At 45.1% G+C, this 21625-nt stretch overlaps 3 protein-coding genes across 7 annotated transcripts; 1 reads left to right on the plus strand and 2 right to left on the minus strand.

Annotated features, from left to right (window-relative positions):
* Window positions 1–1700: 1700 nt before the first annotated feature.
* On the minus strand, window positions 1701–13189 carry LOC125765240 (ATP-binding cassette sub-family C member 4-like). 4 transcript variants are annotated; one of them, XM_049430160.1, is made up of 7 exons: window positions 13065–13189; window positions 10107–10602; window positions 6197–6364; window positions 4061–6118; window positions 3822–3986; window positions 2459–3739; window positions 1701–2375 (listed from the first exon to the last, which is right to left on the minus strand). In XM_049430160.1, exons 2-7 carry the CDS (start codon window positions 10289–10291, stop codon window positions 2105–2107), a joined length of 4128 nt encoding a protein of 1375 aa, XP_049286117.1. In that variant the 5' UTR covers window positions 10292–10602; window positions 13065–13189; the 3' UTR covers window positions 1701–2104. The 4 variants fall into 4 exon arrangements, with proteins under 4 accessions (XP_049286117.1, XP_049286114.1, XP_049286115.1 ...); XM_049430157.1 differs by having other exon boundaries at window positions 13012–13131; XM_049430158.1 differs by having other exon boundaries at window positions 12993–13125.
* A 528-nt stretch (window positions 13190–13717) lies between these two features.
* Window positions 13718–19410, plus strand: LOC125765241 (ATP-binding cassette sub-family C member 4-like). 2 transcript variants are annotated; one of them, XM_049430163.1, is made up of 8 exons: window positions 13718–13905; window positions 14596–14818; window positions 14920–15102; window positions 15171–15553; window positions 15683–16682; window positions 16754–16964; window positions 17032–17899; window positions 17963–19410. In XM_049430163.1, the coding sequence occupies exons 2-8, from the start codon at window positions 14634–14636 to the stop codon at window positions 19213–19215; spliced, it is 4083 nt and encodes a 1360-aa protein (XP_049286120.1). In that variant the 5' UTR covers window positions 13718–13905; window positions 14596–14633; the 3' UTR covers window positions 19216–19410. The 2 variants fall into 2 exon arrangements, with proteins under 2 accessions (XP_049286120.1, XP_049286119.1); XM_049430162.1 differs by having other exon boundaries at window positions 13719–13905; window positions 14573–14818.
* Window positions 19374–21327, minus strand: LOC125765242 (protein Mpv17). The gene is made up of 2 exons (XM_049430164.1): window positions 20736–21327; window positions 19374–20655 (listed from the first exon to the last, which is right to left on the minus strand). Exons 1-2 carry the CDS (start codon window positions 20919–20921, stop codon window positions 20221–20223), a joined length of 621 nt encoding a protein of 206 aa, XP_049286121.1. The 5' UTR covers window positions 20922–21327; the 3' UTR covers window positions 19374–20220.
* Between the last annotated feature and the right edge of the window lie 298 nt (window positions 21328–21625).

Raw genomic sequence — 21625 nt, forward strand, 5'->3', positions numbered from 1 at the left:
CTGGAAGTGATCAGCGCATTCGTACCTCCATCGTACCATGAGCGCCCGGTGCAGTTGCGGTACATTCGTTCCAAAAGCGAGCTATTTTCGAATTCCGTTTGACGACGATTCCGTTTAAAGTGGACGTGCACGTTCGTTTTTAAAGTCGCAACCCATCGCAGTGTGAACCGATTTTCGCACTTGTTTCGCACATTTTCAACACTTTGTACAACCGTCGCGTTTTCTGAACAGCCAAGCAGGAGCTGTAGCAGGCTGCACACTTTCCCATGGCAACGTCATTCACGACCGAAGTAACATGCTTTTTCGCTATGGCAAGGTTGATTGTTAATAAGACAGGGCGAGAAAGCATGTTTTTGTTACAAGGCGAGCCAAAAAGGTACGTCGCAGACAATGGTCTATAAAGGGCACATAATAATACCTGACTTTGCTAATGATGTTTGCAAAACTGAGCATTATTTAATAGAAAAAAGAAAGAGAACAGGGAATATTGAGAACAATATAACAATACAATATATTTTTTAAATGAAAGAAAATACATTCTCATGAAATCTATCAGAGCATCGTGCAATAACAAGTATAAGTAAACGTCAAATAAATCATATTTCGTTTGGGCTCATTGTTTTGCTTCAATCAAACCCAATCATTCGCAACCCAATAAAAAATGAAAAATTATTTTTATAAATTTATATTTTCACAATGTTTTTCGACACTCAATAGACCATCGCTTTACTGCGCATGCGCTTTGCACAGCACGTCCATCACGTCCATCATGTGGCGAAGCGAAAAAGCCGGCAAACGAACGAAATTAGCGCGCACATGTTCGCGTTGCGACACGATAAAGGTTTGTAGACCTTTCGCGTCATACTGCCAAGAGCGCAGTGCGTGAAGAGCGTTCCGGTTTCGTTTGCATCATGCCGTAAGCAGCCCGTACAGGGCTACTCAAGCTCACTTTTGTGGCATGAATTTATTGCGCTCATTGTTTGAATAAAAACGATGATGCGACACAAACTATATAAATAGTATGTATAAACTTTTGCTTAGAAATTAGTAAAAAATATCTGCATTATTTTAAATATAGACCAACGAAGCTATTTTCACAAGAAAACCGCTGCACATTAGCGAAATAAAAATGATATTTTTTCAAATCACATTTTCAGTGGATTGACTACCCCTGCCATGCCCTTCCACTGTGAAACGCACAAACACTGGTGAACAACCAACGAGAAAAGAGACAGCCATCTACTCGCCCCATCTAAAACACCTCCATCTGACCGGTCTGTCTGCGCCCCTGGTAAACATGCGGCACTGTTGTGCTACAAACACGGAATCATCGCAGAAATGGGGCTACCACAGCAACATTCGCTACCACAGTAGTATTGATGCAGTGGTGGATTCCTGTTAACATTACATTTTAATTGTAATCGAGTAGCCATCGGTGAGAGCAACCGGGGTTACAGCGAATACTGAATAAATGTAACCAGTCTTAATTTGCTCTCAGAACGATTAACATACCTTTCTATCGCCTCGACAATGCTTTTACATACCAACGATCCATTCCGGTACAAAAAATTCGCTTGCATTTCCATGCAGTAAATGTAAGAAATACGAAAAATAAAGTTACCCATTATTCGATCTCCATCCACAATCCTACAGGGATGTAATTTTTGTACATAACAAAGATGAATTAAATACGCCAAAAATTCCATAACGTCACTCCTGTTATCACGCTATATTTGTTATATAATAAAACAAAATGTTTCTTTTAAGAAACACTCTCCTCGTAACAGTTACTACTTTTGTTCGATTTCGTTAATTTCGTCTACTTAATTACTAACCGCTCAGTAAAGGAAAGCAGTGGGATACACCATTTGGACCCGAATGTGTTATCCGCCTGCGATACATCTTAGATTGTACTTAGTTTTGCGCCATTTCATTCAACAACAACAACAATAACCTACACATAAGGACACAAGGATGTAAAGCGGAAAGAATAGGATTCGGGTATGCCACCATCAGGGTAACACGCACGAGATTCACGTTCCACGTTCCATCGCCATCTCCACGTAAGGACACTTTTTTACTACTATTGCCACCCCCGTAGTGGTCACTGAACATGCGCTGTTTGTTCGTGCTTAAGCCGCGCGATCTCCTGCAAACGTTCCGATTCGGCCGGTCCCGTTGCGAGCACCATATCGCGGAAGATGCTGATCGGTAGCTGTAGCAGCTCGTACGGTGTACCCAGTTCCACTGCCTGGCCCGCATCCATCACTAGCACGCGGTCCGAATCCATGATTGTGTTAAGCCGGTGGGCGATCGTCAGCACGGTACAGTCAGCAAACTTTTGCCGTATCGTGTCTTGGATCAATCGATCAGTGCTGGAAGTGAAACATACAACAACAAAAACGATCACAATCCAAACATCTTCATCTGTTTCGTTTGAGGGGGAAATTAAACTTACGTTGGATCAACATTGGCAGTCGCTTCATCCAGCACCAGAATGCGATTGTTGCGCAAAATGGCTCGCGCGAGACAAATCAACTGCCGTTGGCCGACGCTAAAGTTGGAACCACCAGCTGCGACCGCCATCTGCAAACCTGCCGGCGTATTGGCGAGCTCTTTCAGCTCTACCTGTTCCAGCGCACCCCACAGCTCCACATCCGGATAGTCTTCAAAGGGGTCCAGATTGCGACGTAACGTACCGGAAAAGAGTACCGGATCTTGCGGGATAATGGATACCTTCGATCGGAGGTTCTCCAGCGTAATGTCCGCCGTATCGATACCGTCGAGCTGAATCTCTCCTTCAATCTGTGCCAAACGGAACAGTGCTCCAATTAACGACGATTTTCCTGCACCGGTTCGGCCCACGATGCCGATCTTTTCCCGTGGTCGAATCTCGAACGACAGATCGCGCAATACCGCCGAGGCTCCCTCATAGTACCGATACGTGACGTTCTTGAAATCGATTCGTCCCTCTTCCGGCCAACTAGCATTAAGCGCACGTGGACGTTCCGGTTGCCGTTCCGGTGAAAGATCGCGATACTCTAGCAATCGTTCCACAGACATCATGAAATTAGCCACCTCCGCACTCTGCCGAATGCCCCACTGCATCATACCGGTAAGGGCCATCGCTTGCGTGATCGCCAACCCAACCCGATCGCCGAAAGAGTCTTGTTCCAGCAGCAGAAAGCTAAACACGACAATAAACACAAATATTAGGCAGAGCAGATCGAGCGCAAACCCGAACGCTGTGCTGGCGGTTATGAACATGTAGAACGAAGCCGTGTGAATATCTTGATGGGCATCGAACTCTCGGATCAGTTCACCCTGCGCACCGAAGGCGCGTATCGTCGGCAAACCAGCCAACGACGCGGATAGATGCGAGAAGACGGGCGATCTCGTAATACCCTCCAGCCGCTTGATATTTTTCGATGTTTTGAGGTAAATACGACGCACGAACCAAAAGATAACGCCAAGTACAGCGAGCGGTATAAGAAACATTGGGTTCACGATCACGGTGACGACCAGTGTACCGCACAGGCTGAGAATGATCTGAGACGCGTCCAGCATTGCCTTTGGTAGCAACTCATCGACTGAGCCCATATCTTTGGAGAAGCGGTTCAGGATGCGGCCCGATGGATTGGTGTCGTAGAAACGCATCGTTGTTGATACGCAACCCGCAAACATGGCATCGTGCAGATTTTGTGATGCACGCACCGAAGTCTGGTAGAAGCTAATTGATCTGGAAAGTGAGGTGAATGTGGACAAGCAGTTAGTTGGGTTTCTCTCTTTCTATCGCATCGTGTCTTCCTCGCGTGTCTCACCTGGTAATGGCAATGAGAAAGATACTTCCGACCAGTGCTCCATGGATGGCCATACAGGTCTCCGTACTGAGCAACGGTCGTAGCTCTTCCGTGGCTGCATCCGTACTGTTCGCGATGGTATCTTGATGTGCTGCACGGAAAAGTCGCTGTTCTTCCTGTGAGGTCCTACAAAAAAAAAACAAGAAAACTCCTAAGTACGTCTTGATTCCCGCACGAATTCAACAACAGCGCACACTTACCAAAAAGCAACCCAATAGTCTGCCCCACTTGCAGCAAGCTGAGTCGCTAGGAAAAGCGCAAACAGTCCACACATAACCAGCCCGTTCGCACCACTTCCGAGATAGCTGAGCAGTAGCGAACCTTCTACCATCCCCCTGGAGGTGCCTTCCATGTTGCTCTGGACCGGTGCATCAGCTGCCATTTCGCGCTCTTCCCGTTTCAGCTCATCATCCGTCAGTTCGGCATGCGCTCCAGACGATCCACCCGAACGGGCCGATGCACGTGAATCCCGTCGGCTACGTTTGTCAGCGCCTTCAGTTACAGATCCACCATCACCCTCACCGCCTGTACCGTCGTGTTCGCTGCCATCCTCACCTTTACGTTCCACCAGTTCCACGAAATCAATACCACTCTGAGACAGATCGTGTGGTGTACCTTGCGCTTGCACCTGTCCCTCGTTCAGCACCACTACCCAATCGGCCTCCTTCAGAAAGTGCACCTGATGCGTGACGAGTATGCGCGTCGTCCGCTGCGAACCGAGCCGTCCCTGTGGACCAATGCACAGATCGAACAGATGGCGCCCGACGTGTGCATCAACCGCACTTAGCGGATCGTCCAGCAAATATACGTCCGCCCGCCGATAGACGGCCCGGGCCAGGCTAATGCGAGCTTTCTGCCCCCCGGACAGTGCAGCACCACGTTCACCGATCATCGTGCGATCACCGTCGGGCAGCTGCTCAAAGTCCGTTACAAGTGCACAGGCTTGTACCACCGCATCGTAACGTTCCTTGTCCATCGATTGGCCAAAAAGGATGTTCTGCCGAACGGTACCGGAAAACACCCACGGTTCTTGACTCACGTACGCCATCCGGCCCTGCGCTACGACACATCCCGTTTCCAGCGGAAGCTCACGCAAGATTGCCTGCAGCAGGGAAGATTTGCCCGAACCGACCGGTCCAATAACACCGATCAGCAGTCCCTTGCGGAAGTCAATGTTTAGGTTGGCAAGTGTCGTCGGCGGTACATCATCCGGTTCTTCGGCAGCAGCCACTCTGCCGTTCGATTGCTTTTCACCCTTGCGTGGAAAATCCTCCTGCTTGCGGACAGCGCCCCACCGCGCCGTCACACCCTTCATCGACACGGCAATGGTCGGTGGCAGCTGCGTTTCGGACTCAATCAAACGTTGCTTTTCGGTGGCATCTCCATTCAGTCCAAACTCTGCCAGCAGTCGGCTTTTGCTATCGGGCAACGCTCTGTCCTCCGCCCGTTCTTCGAACTCTAGAAAACGCTGCAACCGTCGCATTGCCACCATCGCTTCGGCAATTTCCGCAATACCGCGCACAAACATGGCCGACATCGTGTTTGCCAGGATGCCAAAGTACGTCGCGATCACAAAGACTCGTGCCGCCGTCAGCTCATCGCCGAGCAGTGCCATCGCCATCATCGTGCAGAATAGTGCCGTCCGTGTAGTGAACAGTAGAAACGTCATGTACAGACCGCGCACGTACGCACTTTTGCGTACGATCTTCAGCTCCATCTGGCGCGCGTGTCGGATCAATTTCGCAAACGGTCGCTCCCATGCGTACATCTTGATCACCTGAATGCCCGAGATGATTTCGTCCATCAGCCGGATACGCTCGTCGGTACGTAACGCCGTCTGCAGCCGGAACCGGGACGTCAGCTTACCCGTGTACGATTGGATCGGTGTTACGATAAAGATGACCACCATACCGATCAGACCGGCTACACCGATCTCGATGTACAGCAGTATCCCGATCACAATCGCCAACAGTGGAGCTGACCACATGGAATGCAAAAACACCGACACGATGTCGAAACGGTTCACATCGTTCGACAGCAAGTTAACCACCTTGCCGGGTGCCGTATCACCGAGGGCGGTTCGCGATAGACGTAGCGCCTTCCGGTAGATGACACTACACACCGCTATACGAACTTTCATACCATTCTGGAAGCTGCCCAGCACGTACTGATTGATCGTGATGACACTCAGCGCGTTCAGCAGTACGATCGCACCGGCATACAGGAACGCACTTTCACGGCTCACTTCCGAGTCCTTCCTGTCGAGGGGAGAAAAAAGGGGGTAAAAAACGATAAGCTTTTGTCTGATAAGCAGTAGGATGAGGCCCAAAACTCACCGGAAGTAAAGCAGTAACCAACCGAGAAAGATGGGCTGTGCTAGCCGGATGACAATGTCGTTGATGATGGTAATGAACCCGAGCACGCCGTACTCACGCCAAAATGTTTTAAAAATTGCTTTCACAAGCGATGGTCGGCCAGGTCCGGCTTGTTGTTCGAACCATTTCCTACAAAGAAAACAAAAGGAAGAAAATATAAAATTAATACAATTTTTATGTATTTTTTTTTTCATGCGAGTTTCAAGCTGTGATCAATGTTTTTAAAATGCATAACTTTTGTTAAAAGAATTTCATCCAGAACATCCAGATTTTAACGCAAAGTATTTAAGTAATTCTTTGTCCATTTTTGCTCCATCTATTCACAGCAACATCAATATGAATAGAGGACCACGACGACCGTAAGGGGAAGGGTACACACCAGAAAGGTTTGTAATTAGAGGTTTCCTCCAATCCGGTCAACCGTGGATAATTAGCTTTTCCATTCACGTGCATACAAATGCAATGGAAGAATTCATTGCAGGGCTGGAAGTTAAACATTTGCGGAGTTGCATAAACAAATTATTCCAATATTGTGTACAATTATCCTATGAATGAAAAAAAAAACTTTTCTACAATTCTTTAGTATCACTAGGTAGTAAACGCAATACTGTGAAATTATATTAATACTACTGTTGTGCAATAGCAGTGCCGTGACGATTCATCATGCCTCTTATCACAACCATGTGTAACGATGACGAGCAAGAAAATCTGGTCAGTGACACGGAAATTATGACATCGTCCGTAGCCGGTTATGCACGGATCGCTAGGTGCTAGGTAGGGAAAACAAGAATTTGAAAAAGAATAACGATCACCCTCATCATCAGCATCACCGGTACGGTAAACATTAGTCTCCATTTTTGGGGGGGGACTTCAACGAAGGGATGGAAGAGCGCCGTAACAATGATGCTGCAATTTTAAAACTCACAACCAAACGCGCACGCAAGTGTACACTTCTAGTATACGTACGACGATCGATGTGTGAGAAGAAACCACAGAAACCGCAGCTCTTTTCCACCCAACGAAAACCGTACGTGTATATGGCAAACAGTCAATATTGAAGCGCCAAACAGTGTGTATTGTAACCGTCAACCGTCAAACATCGTTAGAACTTTGCAGGCTGGTGGGGGGGGGAGGGGATGTTAATGATGAAGAGGAAGATGAAGCAGAAAAGAGAGAAGTTTAAATAATTTGTTTGTCTACAACACACCGATACGAAGGGAGGAAACAGTTAACCCCGTAAGGTTGGTCATTACGATGTGCAAAGTTACGATGCTTTAACTAGCTTAAAGCGGGGGAGCAAAATAAGCAAAAGAAGCACCCGGAAATATTTTCAATTTATCTTTTAATAATACCTTGTTGTTTGTACTTAGCAGATGAATTAAAATGTGAAAAAATATTACAATTTATAAATCAATAAAATAAACCTTGTATGCCCGGGATAAGGCAACATTCAAGCAGGTAATTTCTTGTACTAAACACATTGTACTAAAAACTCAGAGTAACAAGCAGTTCTCTGTGACTTGATGTTGAATATCATCCGGCTTTTGGTACCGTTACAAATGGTCTGTTTAGACACATTAGGATTTGTTGAATTGTAGATTTGTTGGATGAAATATCACTCTATATCTAATAGTGTCTCTCTTCTTGGCTTAACGACCTCTAAGATCACGCCGGCTATTTCTTGCTTACTTGACGTATTTTGACAAGGAGACAAGGAGACTGACAAGGAGAGTCAGTCCTTGTTCCGAACGATCCAGGTGGGATTTGATACCCGGTCCTGTCGTGTAAAACTAGAACTTTAGCCGTTTAACACCACACCCTCTAGATCCCTTATATCTAGTACTAAATTCCACCCAAAAATTATGTTTTGTCAACAAACGTATTCCACCAGTTTATGCAAAGAATGTAATCATTCCACACACATACCGGAACCGAAACAGTGGACACAAACTCATCAATACCATTTAAGAAGGTCATGGTACATGCACTAGCGGATCGCGAACGCATATCAATTGCGGAATGTGTTCCTGTGTGTGGCACAGTTTTTCGTTTCACGACCATCATATCACCAACAAGTGATACGCGTGACGCCGGTCAATTAGTTTTAATAAAGTTCAATTTGTATCATCATCCTTGTGGTTGTTGGCGCAAAAGCGAAAACGGTTCGTCTCGAGCATCCATGAGCGTGTTGCCGGTTGTGTGTGTTTTTTTTGCTGTGACAGCTCAAGTTTCATTTATTTTATTAAGGGGAGCACGCGTCAACAATCGAGTGAACCAAGGCAAGGTTCGATACACAGATGGGTTAATTTTTACAAAGCTGTTTCAGCCCAAGATGCTGTGTTACGATCAACAAATTTGTGATTCGTTTTAGTTCTCTTGACAAACAAACGTACAAAAGCTGCTGAGCTTCAATTGATTGTTTCTCTCCAACAACTCCAATCATGTCGGAGTCTTGCTGTAAATCAACCACATGCCAAAATTAGAAATATACCAACTAAGCACAACCAGCAAAACACTCTACACCAACGCTTACTTCTTATTCAATCCACATCCGTGGGTTCTCGTGCTGCTTGCTGGGAAACGATCGACGTAACAAACCGCCCATTTGGTGCTTTGGGTGTCCCAATGACTCTCGCGCGGAAACCTATCATCATTCTCTGCTCGAACGACCGATCTTCACGTGCCTTCACAATCGCAATGAAACATGCTGACTCACGGTTTCGCGTTAATGTGTTGGAATACTGCCCGTTTCCGTCATGATCTCCCCTTCCGCAACACTTCAGATGTGATCTTCTTCCATCCGGTACATAGGCGATCGAACAAAATGCGATTGTATAGTAACGCGATCCGGACACGCCAAATTCCGTCATGCCGCAACATAGTCCAGAGGTTTGCAATGTTTCTGGTTTTTGAAACTGTAAACTTTGCTCCGTTCAAATGCGATTGTTTAAATTATCTATAGAAAACATTGTTATTTTCTGCCATTTCTAAACCATCGCCATCGTGATTTTCTTTAATGTTTTTATTTCAATACTATGATATGATACTTCAATCGTAATCCAGCAAAAGATAGACAATCTGCAAAATGTTATTTAAGCTTAGTAGTTAAAATAGAATCAGTCTTTTTAAGATGTTTTGTTGTTTCTAGACATGTTGTCTTTTAAGTAGAATTTTAAATAAAATCAATTAGTTTTTAATGTTATTATTTAAAACCTGATGATTGTATAGTGATACGTAAGCAAAAAATAGATAGGCATCATCCGCACAGGGCGATCACGAATTCTCTTGCCTTGACCGGCACTTCGGTCTGATTAATCGAATGTCGTGGATTGAAAAGTTCCATTTGAAGCGGTGTTTTGTAGAAAAATAGTTTCAACTATGCTGCTGTAACTGATTCTCAGCTACAGCAGTCACTTAAACTGCTAACGATAGAAGGAGGAACATTCTTGAGGAAAGTACCTTGAGGAACGTTCCTTGAGGAAAGTAAACCTGTCGACTTATAAGATCTTATGCACTGGATTGTTCGGTTCCATTTGAATGACAAGACCAAGTTGTTTTCTATACGTACACCCCAAAATCCTTGTAAGGATATCTCTCCAGAACACCTCCAAGAGATATTCGCCAGTTCTGGCCAGAATTCATATCTCAGAGGTGTATAAATGTGTAATATGCTAGCATTAACAATCGCTGCAGGTGCTTTGAATGGAAAATTTTCTTCATCCAACAAAGTTTTTACCGTTAAACATGACCTAGACGTATGTTACGTCAAGAATATAAGCATCTCCAGTACAAATGGTCACCTTTCTAGAGCTTCAAATAAGAGCTTCACGCTAGTCGCTAGTCTTATTCAGTCAGCTTGTCGCATACTTACTTTTCTAACCGATCACCAAGCACATCGGAACGATCGACATCCAGCGGGCGGAAGAGATCCTGCAGCTCCAGCACCTTGCTATACCCTTTCCGGAACAGATCAATCGTCCACCAGAACGTAAGCGCTGAAACGATGCTAGCATTTTGACGCGGATTCGGTGGCAGCTTACGTGTGATTGCTTCCATTTCGTTGGCACCGTTTTTCTGGCTGGTCACACACTTGCTTTCGGTACGATTTTTTTCACAAGCGTTAACGATCGTTCGGGGTTGTCAAACGTTTGCAAAGTGCTCATAGCCCGTATATCTAACAATCTGTTACAATCAGTTGGCACCCGCGGTAACATAAAAAAACAAATCACACTATCAATCGTTGCTATTTATCAAAAATTGACACTAAAAACACATAAAAACGCAGACACTTAAACAGTCACACTTAACTTCTGCAATCTCCAAAGATCATTGCACACCGATTACGATCACCTTTGCCGGACCGTGTGCTGGAAACGTAATCAAAATGGATTAGATACTTAATCTATTTCACTTTCCAAAATTTTAGTCACACGACAGCTTGGCGCCCAGCTATAAACTGATAACAGTATCACCGAAATAGGCCGATCGCCACAATCTACGGCACTAACTGAAATGCAACACTGTCACATATATCATGATGCATTTAAATCGCGCCAAGCCTTCGTTACAACCGTTTTCCTGAAACCCATTGATAACTTTATCGCGGAGATGGTTCTTAGCTTAGCATGTAATTAAAGTCACGCAAAACCCACGCCTGTTCTGCTTTTTGTCTAACATTTAAACGAGCTTAAAATATTAACTATTCATTTCCGCTTGGGCGTGTATCGTGTGTGCTTTTACTAGTGGGCGCAGGGAAACGATAAAACACGTTGCTAATTTAAATAAACGGAACTGATCGCGGTTAAACGTCATCGTTTAATCGTCTGTTTAATGGTTCACTATCTCACTTTGCACTGTCTTGTATAGTGCATGGTTTGCTATTTTGCTAAAGTTACTATACACGTGCCTTTATCTTTGTGAAGGACACTTCCCCTGCACTAGAGATAAATCAGTCAAACGTTTATTGATGTTTAAACACTTTGTCCAGTTGGGGTGCTCTTTTACTATTACACCATATTGTGCAGTAAAAGATAACAAAAAATTTCTCTTATTCTTTTCTATACCAATATAGAGGAAAATTGGTAAAACCTTTCGCATTTAGTAGTAAAGATGCAAGTGAGATAATGTATAGGAGAAATAGATCAAAATTTTGACGGGTCAGCATTAGTTGCGACGTGTCTCGATCGACATGTACCTCCTTTTTGTGACCTTCGATGGTTCCGGACATGTTTTGATCTTGAGAAGGGTTTGTCCATACTGATAACGAAGTGACAACATACGAAAAAAGGGAACAATTTCATGTAATTACATATTTTTTTTGCTCCTCTTCACTGTCTCTCTTTCGCTTCCTGCCCTACTACTCAAGTTGTTCGTTCCATTCGTTCTCGTGGCCACGCCATTACTATCGGCGGCTATCATTGTGTCAACAAGCAGCGAGCCTACACAGCACATGACGCAAATATTTGATCGTTCTCGTCGTGGTACCTTCTTCGATCAACTAGCATGACGAGGCAAACTGGTGCTTTACGTCGTCGTCGTCGTTGCATCGGTAGGTTGTAATTTATCCTCCCGCCAACAGTTCCTGCTTCCAACTGAATGCAATTTTGTGCATTCTATTTCCCATGTCCTGTAACTGCTAGCAAACGTGGTTCACTAGTTAATATCTCGCAACACGTTCTTATCACTCGCCGGTGCTGCTACACGCAAAAGAGATGATTACATGGGAGTATTTCTCTGTCTACTAATTGTGTGGAATTGTACGAGAAATTTAGTGACCAGCGTCATTACGTGCGATAAGCAAGTGACAATCCTTCGTCGCAGCATCTCTTCAACTCAGAAGTTCAACACTCCTGATACGACGCCATGGTATACGTTTGTTAGGCCCGATTATTCATGGTGTTATGAAGCACCGTCAAATTTCGGTCTCCTCCGATAACGGGACGCGAGATTAAATAGCCATATGGTTTTCAGATTGCTTGGGATGTATTTCGCTGAAGAGAAAAAAAAGTCGTGACATTGAAAAAACAAAAACTTCTTGCGATCTGATCAGTTTAAAAATAAACCACAACTCGGTACTATTGAGTTGAAAGTCACCCCATCATCCATCAAGCTGATGAACAACAATGCAAACAACAAAAAATTGCACACATACACACACACACACACACACACGCACACGTCGTCCACAGAAACACCGTAATCTTTCGCGCATACACCATACCGTGCGCTGCCAATCTCTGCCGGCTGTGCAAATACGTATGTAAACAAACAATGTTATCTGTCAAAATTCCGGCTTCGCTCTTGCTGGTCCGCGTTTGCTTGTGATATTGTTCTTGCCAACTACACACACGCACGCACACACACACTGACACACGCACGCAAACATCTACCGTGCCTTGTACGCTAATGCACATTGCAGTATCGGAATTTAATTGAACAGCATCAAACACCTGTAGCTCAACCGACACAAAGGACCACCAGTTGGCTCGGTTTCGTAATATCTTTCATTCGTGTTTTTTTTTTGTTACTTGTCAAAAATTTCACTTGCGCACAACACACATTCCACGGACGATGACATACGCACATAACGCATACAAACAACACGAGATGGGTGCGTAATTGAAAAACGCGACGAGGGTTTGCCGATAATTAGAATACAGCGTCTTATTACTTAACATCAACCAATGAACATTCAATGAACGTGGATTGTGCACGTGTGTAGGGATGGGTGGTAAGAGGTGGGGAAACTAAGACCAACACAGCAAATCACAACACACTGGTGGTTACGCGTAATTCACGCGCTCCGTTACTGCCGCCGTTAGAGACGCACCGGTAAAGCTGGTGACTTCTACTCCGCGTCTTGGGAGAAAAACGAATGAACAGCCAAGTGTATCGTTCGTGTCGGTGAAGCCGCACGGAGCACGCAGGAACTTCGCGCGAGATTCTTCGTGCGCGGTTAGATAGGGAATGCAGGGGTTCGCAACTATTGTGCCGTATGGAAAGTTTTCTATTTTTGCATATAGTATAGTAAGTGTAATTATTAAATCAATTTTAATCAGAAACAAAACATTTAATTTGGCAAACGTTTTTTCTTAATTCGCCGCCGGATGTAGTTTAATATTGTAAATTGTTTTTTTCAATGCTTTATTACTAACAACAAGAGGATTTTTTGTGTGAATTAAAACAAACAACATGTAAAAAAACATGATGTAAAATCGAACAATTTTACGTGTTGCTTTTCCCTGCCTCAATACGTGCGCAAGATCGAACGGAACAATAGACCCACGTTGTATTCAAGTTGGTTAAAATTTCAATAAACCAAGCGTTAAAAATTTTAGTCGCAAACTCCTGTTTCAAAAACAGAATCATTAAAAAATCTGATAAAAACACAATAACAACAGTTTCCAGCTTACAGCGCACACACACGTGAAGTACGCACGTGTAAAACTCCTTTGCACACCGCCTTCATTCCGTTGCTACGTTACCATTCAAGAACACGCGCGCAAACCATTCACGCGTTGGTGTGAGTGGTAGCGTGTTCGCGATTCTCGCCACTACTTGGCCGCGGCTACCCACCGATTAAATCACCGACCGATTCCGCACTGTTAGTCTTCGCGGATTCTTCTACCAAAGCGGACCCGGGTTTAGATGCTGGCGTATCGTTATCAGTGGTTTGTTCTCACGATTGCGGTACCAACGTCATCACTGCTCTAAACGCGTCATATACACACACGGTTGCGTTATGCAAGGTTGTCAGGCAAAACAGCTGATTTTTGGCTTGGAAAAAAATAACGAAAAACACAACAAACTTGCACGCCTCTAGGTGCCTCTGCGTGTGTATGTGCGCGTACGTGTGTATGTGTGTGAATTAACATGTGTTGAACAAAGGGGGGTAGAGTGGGAGCGGAAATTCACTGCCAGCGGTTGGCGCTATTGGTGGCGTTATGCCAAACACATGCGTTATTCTTATTGTGCACTAAAGTTGACGCTGTTGTTCCTGTTTTCTTTAGTTTTTTTTTCTTTTTGCTAAACAGGATGGGGCTTGAGCTTTTGCTAGTGTTTTGTAGTTAATATGATTTATAATTGCAGCAAGCGGGGCCTGTTGATTTTAAAGACAAACAACAACCCGGCGCTGGTGCTGAAGGGTGTTATTTGCCCTGTTGAATAAGCTTGATCGTTCCTTTTCCGACTGGACATTCGCGCCAAGTGCGGGTATCGTATGCAGTATGATAAGCCATATCTTTAAAAGCAAAAACAATCAAACCGCTGAGTGCGTCTGTGTGCACCCACACGGCGAGTTCTATTTGTTCTAAATTAACCTTGTTTTTGTGTACCAAGCTATGTGCTTTCCTTGTAATTAGAACGCTGGCTTGGGCTGTCCTCGCTGGAAGGATAAAAAATGGAAGCAACACGTGTCAGCTTAAGTGCTAACCCGCGACAACGGGCAAACTTCCTCTCGATACTCACCTTCTGGTGGACGGTGGACATGTTCCGGAAGGGTTACAATCAAACGTTTGACATCAGTGATCTTTACACACCGCTTGAGGAAGATCGTGCCGATCGGTTGGGTGATCGTTTGGAAAGGTGGGGAAAGGAACAAAATTAATTTCCAATTAATTCTCAATCCAATCAAAAAAGCTTAGCCGAACGAAAAACTAATATTTCAATGTGTCTACGCGCAATAGACAGTGGAACAGACAGTTGGAGCTACATAGCCGTACACCATCCCACAACCCATCGCTGGTACGTGCCATCTTTCGAACGCTCTGGAAGGAATGGCTCACACTTTCCGTACTAGCGTTTTTCGCCGAGGTAGTACTTCGTCTACTGCAACCCATCTTTCTCGGTAGAATGTTGCTATACTTCCGGTGAGTATAACCAAATACTAAGGATTCCAATTTTCCTAGCACTCTCTTCCATATCTGTGTCTCTTCAGCGAAGGATCAAACATGACGCGTGAGGACGCACTATACTACGCAGGCGGTATGGTGGCAGTGCGCGCGATCATCGTCCTGTGTGACAATCAGTACGGTATCATCTCAGTCCTGACCGGTGTGAAGGCAAAGATCGCCGTATGCAGTGTGGTGTACCGGAAATCGTTACGATTGGCCCGTAACGCTCTCGGTGACACCTCGCCCGGGAAGATGGTGAATCTGATGTCGAATGATGTGAACCGGTTCGATATCGCGTCCTATCTGGTGTGTTTCATGTGGACATCACCGCTCGTAATGCTGCTCGCTGCCTTATTGCTCTGGTACGAGATTGGTTGGTCGGGCGTGATGGGTTTGATCGCGATCGTCATTATTACACCGATCCAGTGTGAGTAATACAACCATTTTCCTAAAATTATAAACAAAACAAACAAAATAATTGCACCGATGTAATGGTGAGAGGATCCAACACGATCGTACCTTCATTAAATTCTATCTGATCTTCTCCCTTTTCCAGCTTATACCGGCACACTTACGTCTCGCTACCGGTTACGGACCGCACTAAAAACCGACGAACGAATCCGACTGATGGACGAAATCATAGCCGGTATCGCCGTCATTAAGATGTACGCATGGGAGCGTCCTTTCGCGAAACTTATCTCACTGGCTCGCCGGAAAGAAATGAAGGAGGTACTCAAGAGTGGTTACCTCCGTGCGCTCTATATGTCATTCCAGCTGTTCACTACACGCGCGGCCATTCTTGGTGTGATGCTTGCCTTTATTGCCTTCGATGAGGATATTACTGCGGCTAAGGTGTTCGTTGCCGCCAGCTATCTCTCGAACGTGTCCTACACTATGGCGGGTTTGTTTGGACGGGGAATTGCCGAACTGGGTGAAGGATTGGTCGCAACACGTCGATTGCAACGGTTTCTCGAGTACGACGAGGTGCCACAGGAAGAGGAAACTGTTAAGAGCGACCGACCGAAGGATGGGAAGGAAACTGAAAATGGTAACGTCGGTGAAACGAAACGGTTGCTAGATGAAACCAACGACAGTTTACCGGAGGATGAGGTAGCTATCGCAATGCACAATCTTACCGCTCGCTGGACAATGCCGAATGAATCGCACGATACAGCTCTCGAACCACTGAACGTGCCGGCAACTCTTTCGCAACTGGACATACAATTTAAACGGGGCTGTCTGATCGGTATCGTCGGACCGGTCGGTTCGGGGAAGAGTTCCATCTTGCAAGTTCTGTTACGCGAACTTCCGATTGAGAGTGGCAGCCTAAACATGGGAAAATGTTCCATTGCTTATGCGAGCCAAGAACCGTGGCTGTTTACGGGCAGTGTACGACAGAACGTACTGTTTGGCGAAGGCCTAGATCAATATCGGTACAGGCAGGTGTTGAAAGTTTGTGCCCTACAACCAGATCTGGCACATCTGCCTGCCGGTGATATGACCGTGATCGGTGAACGCGGTGTTTCGTTGTCCGGTGGCCAAAAGGCACGCATCTGGTAAGTGGAAAAGAAAACGAATAATTAAATAATTAAATCAATTTTTATTTTTAATCGATCTTACCTATTAGTTTAGCTCGGGCGGTTTATCGCAAAGCGGACGTGTACCTTTTAGACGATCCACTAAGTGCAGTTGATGCACATGTCGCCAAACACCTGTTTGAGCTGTGTATCGGCAACGGAGGATTTCTAAAACGTCGCAATCCAAACGCAACCCGTATCCTTGTAACACATCAGATACACTTCCTGAAGCAAGCGGATTGGGTTGTCGTTATGAAGGAGGTAATAAAATGTTGCAATCTATAATCTTTTAATACATAATACTAATTGCTATTCATCTCATATTCAGGGTCATGTGGAAGCGCAAGGAACACCCCAAGACCTGCAAAAACGAGGCATTGAGCTAGAGCACCTGGAACAAGGCGAACCCGACGAAGAAAACATCATTACCGATCGCAAGATATCGCACACTTCCACTAGCTCCACAGTTACGGTGGACAGTGTAACGCTAGAGGACCTTACCAGCGGTGACGTAAACGAGGCAGACATTGCCAAAGAAAAGTTTGAAGCTTCATCCCAAGGAACTGTGCCAGGGTCGGTATTTCTCCAATACGTCTCCAGTGCCGGCAGCTGGTTGATCTTTGTCGGTTTAGTGCTACTGTTCGCTGTAACGCAGCTTGTCGTTAGTGTAGCCGATTGGTGGTTATCTTACTGGACCGCACTGGAGGAAGGCAGACCGCTTGAAACCGGACAAACGTTTAACGCAACTCAATCACCAACTGACGTGATCGTTCAGACGGATCGCCTCAGCAGGGATGCTTGTGTGCTCGTGCACGGCACACTCGTTGGCACTATCTTTTTCGTGGCAGTACTCCGAGCGTTCGGTTTCTATAAAGCGTGTGCCCGTGCTTCACAAACCATACACGATACCGTATTTGCGGGCTTTATCGGTGCAAAGATGCGCTTTTTCGAGACAAATCCATCTGGTCGTATTCTGAACCGTTTCTCGAAGGATATGGGAGCGATGGATGATATGCTGCCAAAGTCAATTCTGGACGCGACACAAACTCTGCTCATGTTTGTCGGTGCCATGATGGTGGTGGTATTTGTACAACCATTCTTTATGGTGCCTATACTGCTGCTGTTTGCTGCGCTATTGGCCGCCAGACGCGTCTACCTACGCACATCGCAGAACACAAGACGTCTGGAGGGGATAAGTAAGAACGTGTCACATTTAACCACGAAAATGCAACCTTATCTAATCGTTCTTTTCATTGCAGCCAGATCTCCAATCTTTACGCACATTGCGGCAACTCTTAACGGGTTGCCAACGATACGATCCTACGGTGTGCAGCGTTTACTTATACAAGAGTTCGACACGCATCAGAACGTAAACACCGGCGCGTACTTTATGTTTCACTCGGCTCGTATCGCTTTCGGATTGTTTCTGGACAGTATCTTTTTCCTGTTTCTTACGATCGTAACATTCACCTATCTGACGCTCGATGATGATGCTACGGGGGCACGGGTCGGTCTCGCCATCACACAGATCGGTAGCATTGGCAGTCAGCTGCAGTTTGGCATCCGACAAAGTGCGGAAATGTTTAACCATCTGATTGCGGTAGAACGATTGCTCGAGTACCGTGAACTTCCTGCGGAGCGTCGGGAGCTATCGGAAGGTGGAAAGAAAAACGCAGCTCGTAGCGTACCGATTCCTCACGTTCCGATCGCTGACGACTGGCCACAGAGGGGTAGCATCGAGTTTAAGAATGTTTGCTTCCGTTACGCGGATAATGATGTGACAGTGCTACGCGATCTAACATTCGCGATCGAACCGCAGGAAAAGGTAGGAATCGTAGGACGTACCGGAGCCGGTAAATCATCCATCATTGCTGCCCTCTTTCGGATGGCGCTAGTCGAAGGTGACATACTGATCGATGGTACAAACACAGCCAATGTGCCGCTGGAAACGCTTCGTTCGCACATATCCATCATACCGCAGGATCCGGTCCTGTTTTCCGGCACACTGCGCCGTAATCTGGATCCCTTCGAAACGTACCCAGATGCTGCACTGTGGCGTGCACTGGAGTTGGTAGAATTGCGCGAACTTGCCAGTGAATCATCGGCCGGACTTGGGCTGCAAGCGTATGTTGCTGCCGGTGGGCAAAACTTTAGCGTCGGTCAGCGCCAATTGCTTTGTCTCGCACGTGCCATCCTGCGCGGTAATCGTATTCTGGTGCTGGACGAAGCGACGGCAAACGTTGACCCTGACACGGATCGGTTAATTCAGCGCACCATTCGGGAACAATTTGCCGGCTGTACTGTGCTTACGATCGCACATCGGCTTAACACGATCATGGACTACGATCGAGTGTTGGTCATGAGCGAAGGTACGTCGGTGGAGTTTGGACGGCCCGCTGAGTTACTGGCACGGGCTGATGGTGCCTTCCGCAGTATAGTGCTGTCGACCGGTCGAGATGAAGCTGAAAATCTGATGAAAATGGTTCACAATCTACGACCTAGAGGAGATTGAACAATAGATATTCAACGCGAACGATGAAAAACATATAAGATATGTTGAGGCAGGTCAGAAGTTGTAAAATATCGCCTTACAACATTACGTACTTAGCACGTGTAAAAGTAGAACAAATATAAACTAGAAAAAAAAAAAGAATAAATAAAAACTGGACGTTGCTAGTCGGATGTGAAAGACCGATTTATTTGTTAATTATGTCTATAGCTTTTTTCGTGCTATATAATTGAAACGAAAAGGAACTTTTGAATTGTTTGCTGGCGATGTTTTCTACGAGCTCAAACTGGATTTGTCTAAATATTTGTCCCTAAACTCTAGCTGAATACCGATGCCTGCTTTTAGTATTTGATGGAAGCTTTTTCTGTTGTTAAATTTATATTTATCTGGTATTGGATTGGTGTCATTGCGTTGCTAAATTGGTGCGATTTAGCAGTAAAAATAGCCAAACAAAAGTTAAACCCATTGCCCTATAATGGCATCGAGAAGATAAGAATGCCTATGAATAGCTTTGCTAATTAAAGTGTTTGTTATGATGTTTTTAGCTGTGCAATTTTAAAAGGAAATATGTTTTACCACTGTTTGACTCGACATAGTGTTACCTCTAGAGTATATGGCAATTTTTAATTGTTTTCTTTTTTCCCAACGTAATAAACGTATCTTAATGGCTACCAACCATATATTGTTAAAGTTGTGGTAACTGATTTTTAAAACGATTAGGACATGGCTATCTGTTGCATTTAAATGTGCATAAGCTCTCAAGGGAAGAACTATATAAATGTCTATGTTTCTTATTCCTATGTCACATTTATCAACAATTTAATGTCTGTAACATATTCCCATTTTCTTAACAATCACGTTCTTACTGTTTCATTTCCCAATCGCAATAGAGTTTCCCTATTGCTACCGAATGCCACTCACCGGTACATATCCACTAGTATCACAAAGTTCATGCGGCCGTTCCTGATGTCACACGTACCGCGCACACTCTTCACCATCGTATCGATCTTACGTGGCAACAGTTTCCTCCCCGGTGGCAAGTGGGTCGTGGGCGATTGGTTTCACGGTGCCATGTTTACCAGGTGTAACTTCGTTTTGGTTTGTCTTCCAGGAAAGGTACGTATTCCAGAACACTGCCACCGACTGTACAAGCAGCACCTGGTAGTTGAGTGGGACTAGATAGAAGTTTGCCAGCTGCACCCACGGCCAGATGTAGTAGTTCGTCAGCAGAATATCTCCATACTCGTGGCGCAATTTGTGCTTAATTTCGCCCATGTTGTGTCCTTGCAGCAAACCAATCGTTCCGATCAGGGTGCCAAGAAAGACAGGTGCAAAGATGAGCTGATCTAGTGCGACTTTTTTCAGCGTCGTGATCGCTTTACTGCCACCCTTGTTGCCAATGTGTCGATCCAGCACACCGTACCATTTCCGTAATCCTGGCCCCTAAAATTACACCATTAACGAGATGTCAAGGATCAGCTCTAGCTCTTTACAAAATAAAAACAGCATTACGCATTACTTACACCGACGCAAAATCCTATTCCAAAGAATTTAAAGGCTCGCAAAGCGTCGAAAGACTTCCAATCTTTTCGTTCGATGAATCCTTGCGCAATCACATCGCCGGCTCCCATCAGTAGTCCCGATTGGACCGACTGCACCAACACGGGATAACGCACGAGGGCACGATTGTACAGCGTAGACAGAGACATACCGCTCTGCGACAAGACCTCACGATAGCAAGCAATCAAAAAGCAACCGAAAATAGATTGCTAGATAGTCCAATCACACCGGAAAAAAACTATCAACAGCTTTTATTAACTCAGCGCGTGCTACCACTTCACTTTCGTGCAAAAAACGTGACTGCACCGATGAGCCAACAACTGTTTCCGCAGTAAATTGTACCGGATTTGTGTATGCACCGAAAACACACGTTACCCGACCACAGAAACGATCGATAGTTTTTTTCCTTCTTTACACTCTCCCTTTCCACGCCATGCGGAGCCCTTTTTTCGTTATCGCTTTTGGGCCGGTAAGGTTTGTGTAAATTTTACTCTTTATTATTGTTTGCGTCTTCGCCCGTCAATCGTGTCTGACAAGTTGTTTTGATTACGTATCGATTAGACAACCCTGGCAACAACAAACCGCAAACGTCAAAGTTAGCAGGGTTTGTGAGAGCTGAGTCTATTGTAAAGAACGATTTGAATTTTTACTAAAAATTTACCAAAATTACATGTTGTCTGAGTATATTTTGTTTTAAATACTGCACCATCCCGAGCAAGTAGAAAATACAATATAAAACAATTACCAATTTCTCTCATAACCGGTTTAGCCACTTGAATCAATTGTGTGGTTACAACATTTTATCAACTGTGCAGTTACGACGATTTGGGCTTGTTAAAATTTAATTTATAAA

This window comes from Anopheles funestus, chromosome 2RL, assembly GCF_943734845.2.
Source record: "Anopheles funestus chromosome 2RL, idAnoFuneDA-416_04, whole genome shotgun sequence".
Lineage (NCBI taxonomy): Eukaryota > Metazoa > Arthropoda > Insecta > Diptera > Culicidae > Anopheles > Anopheles funestus.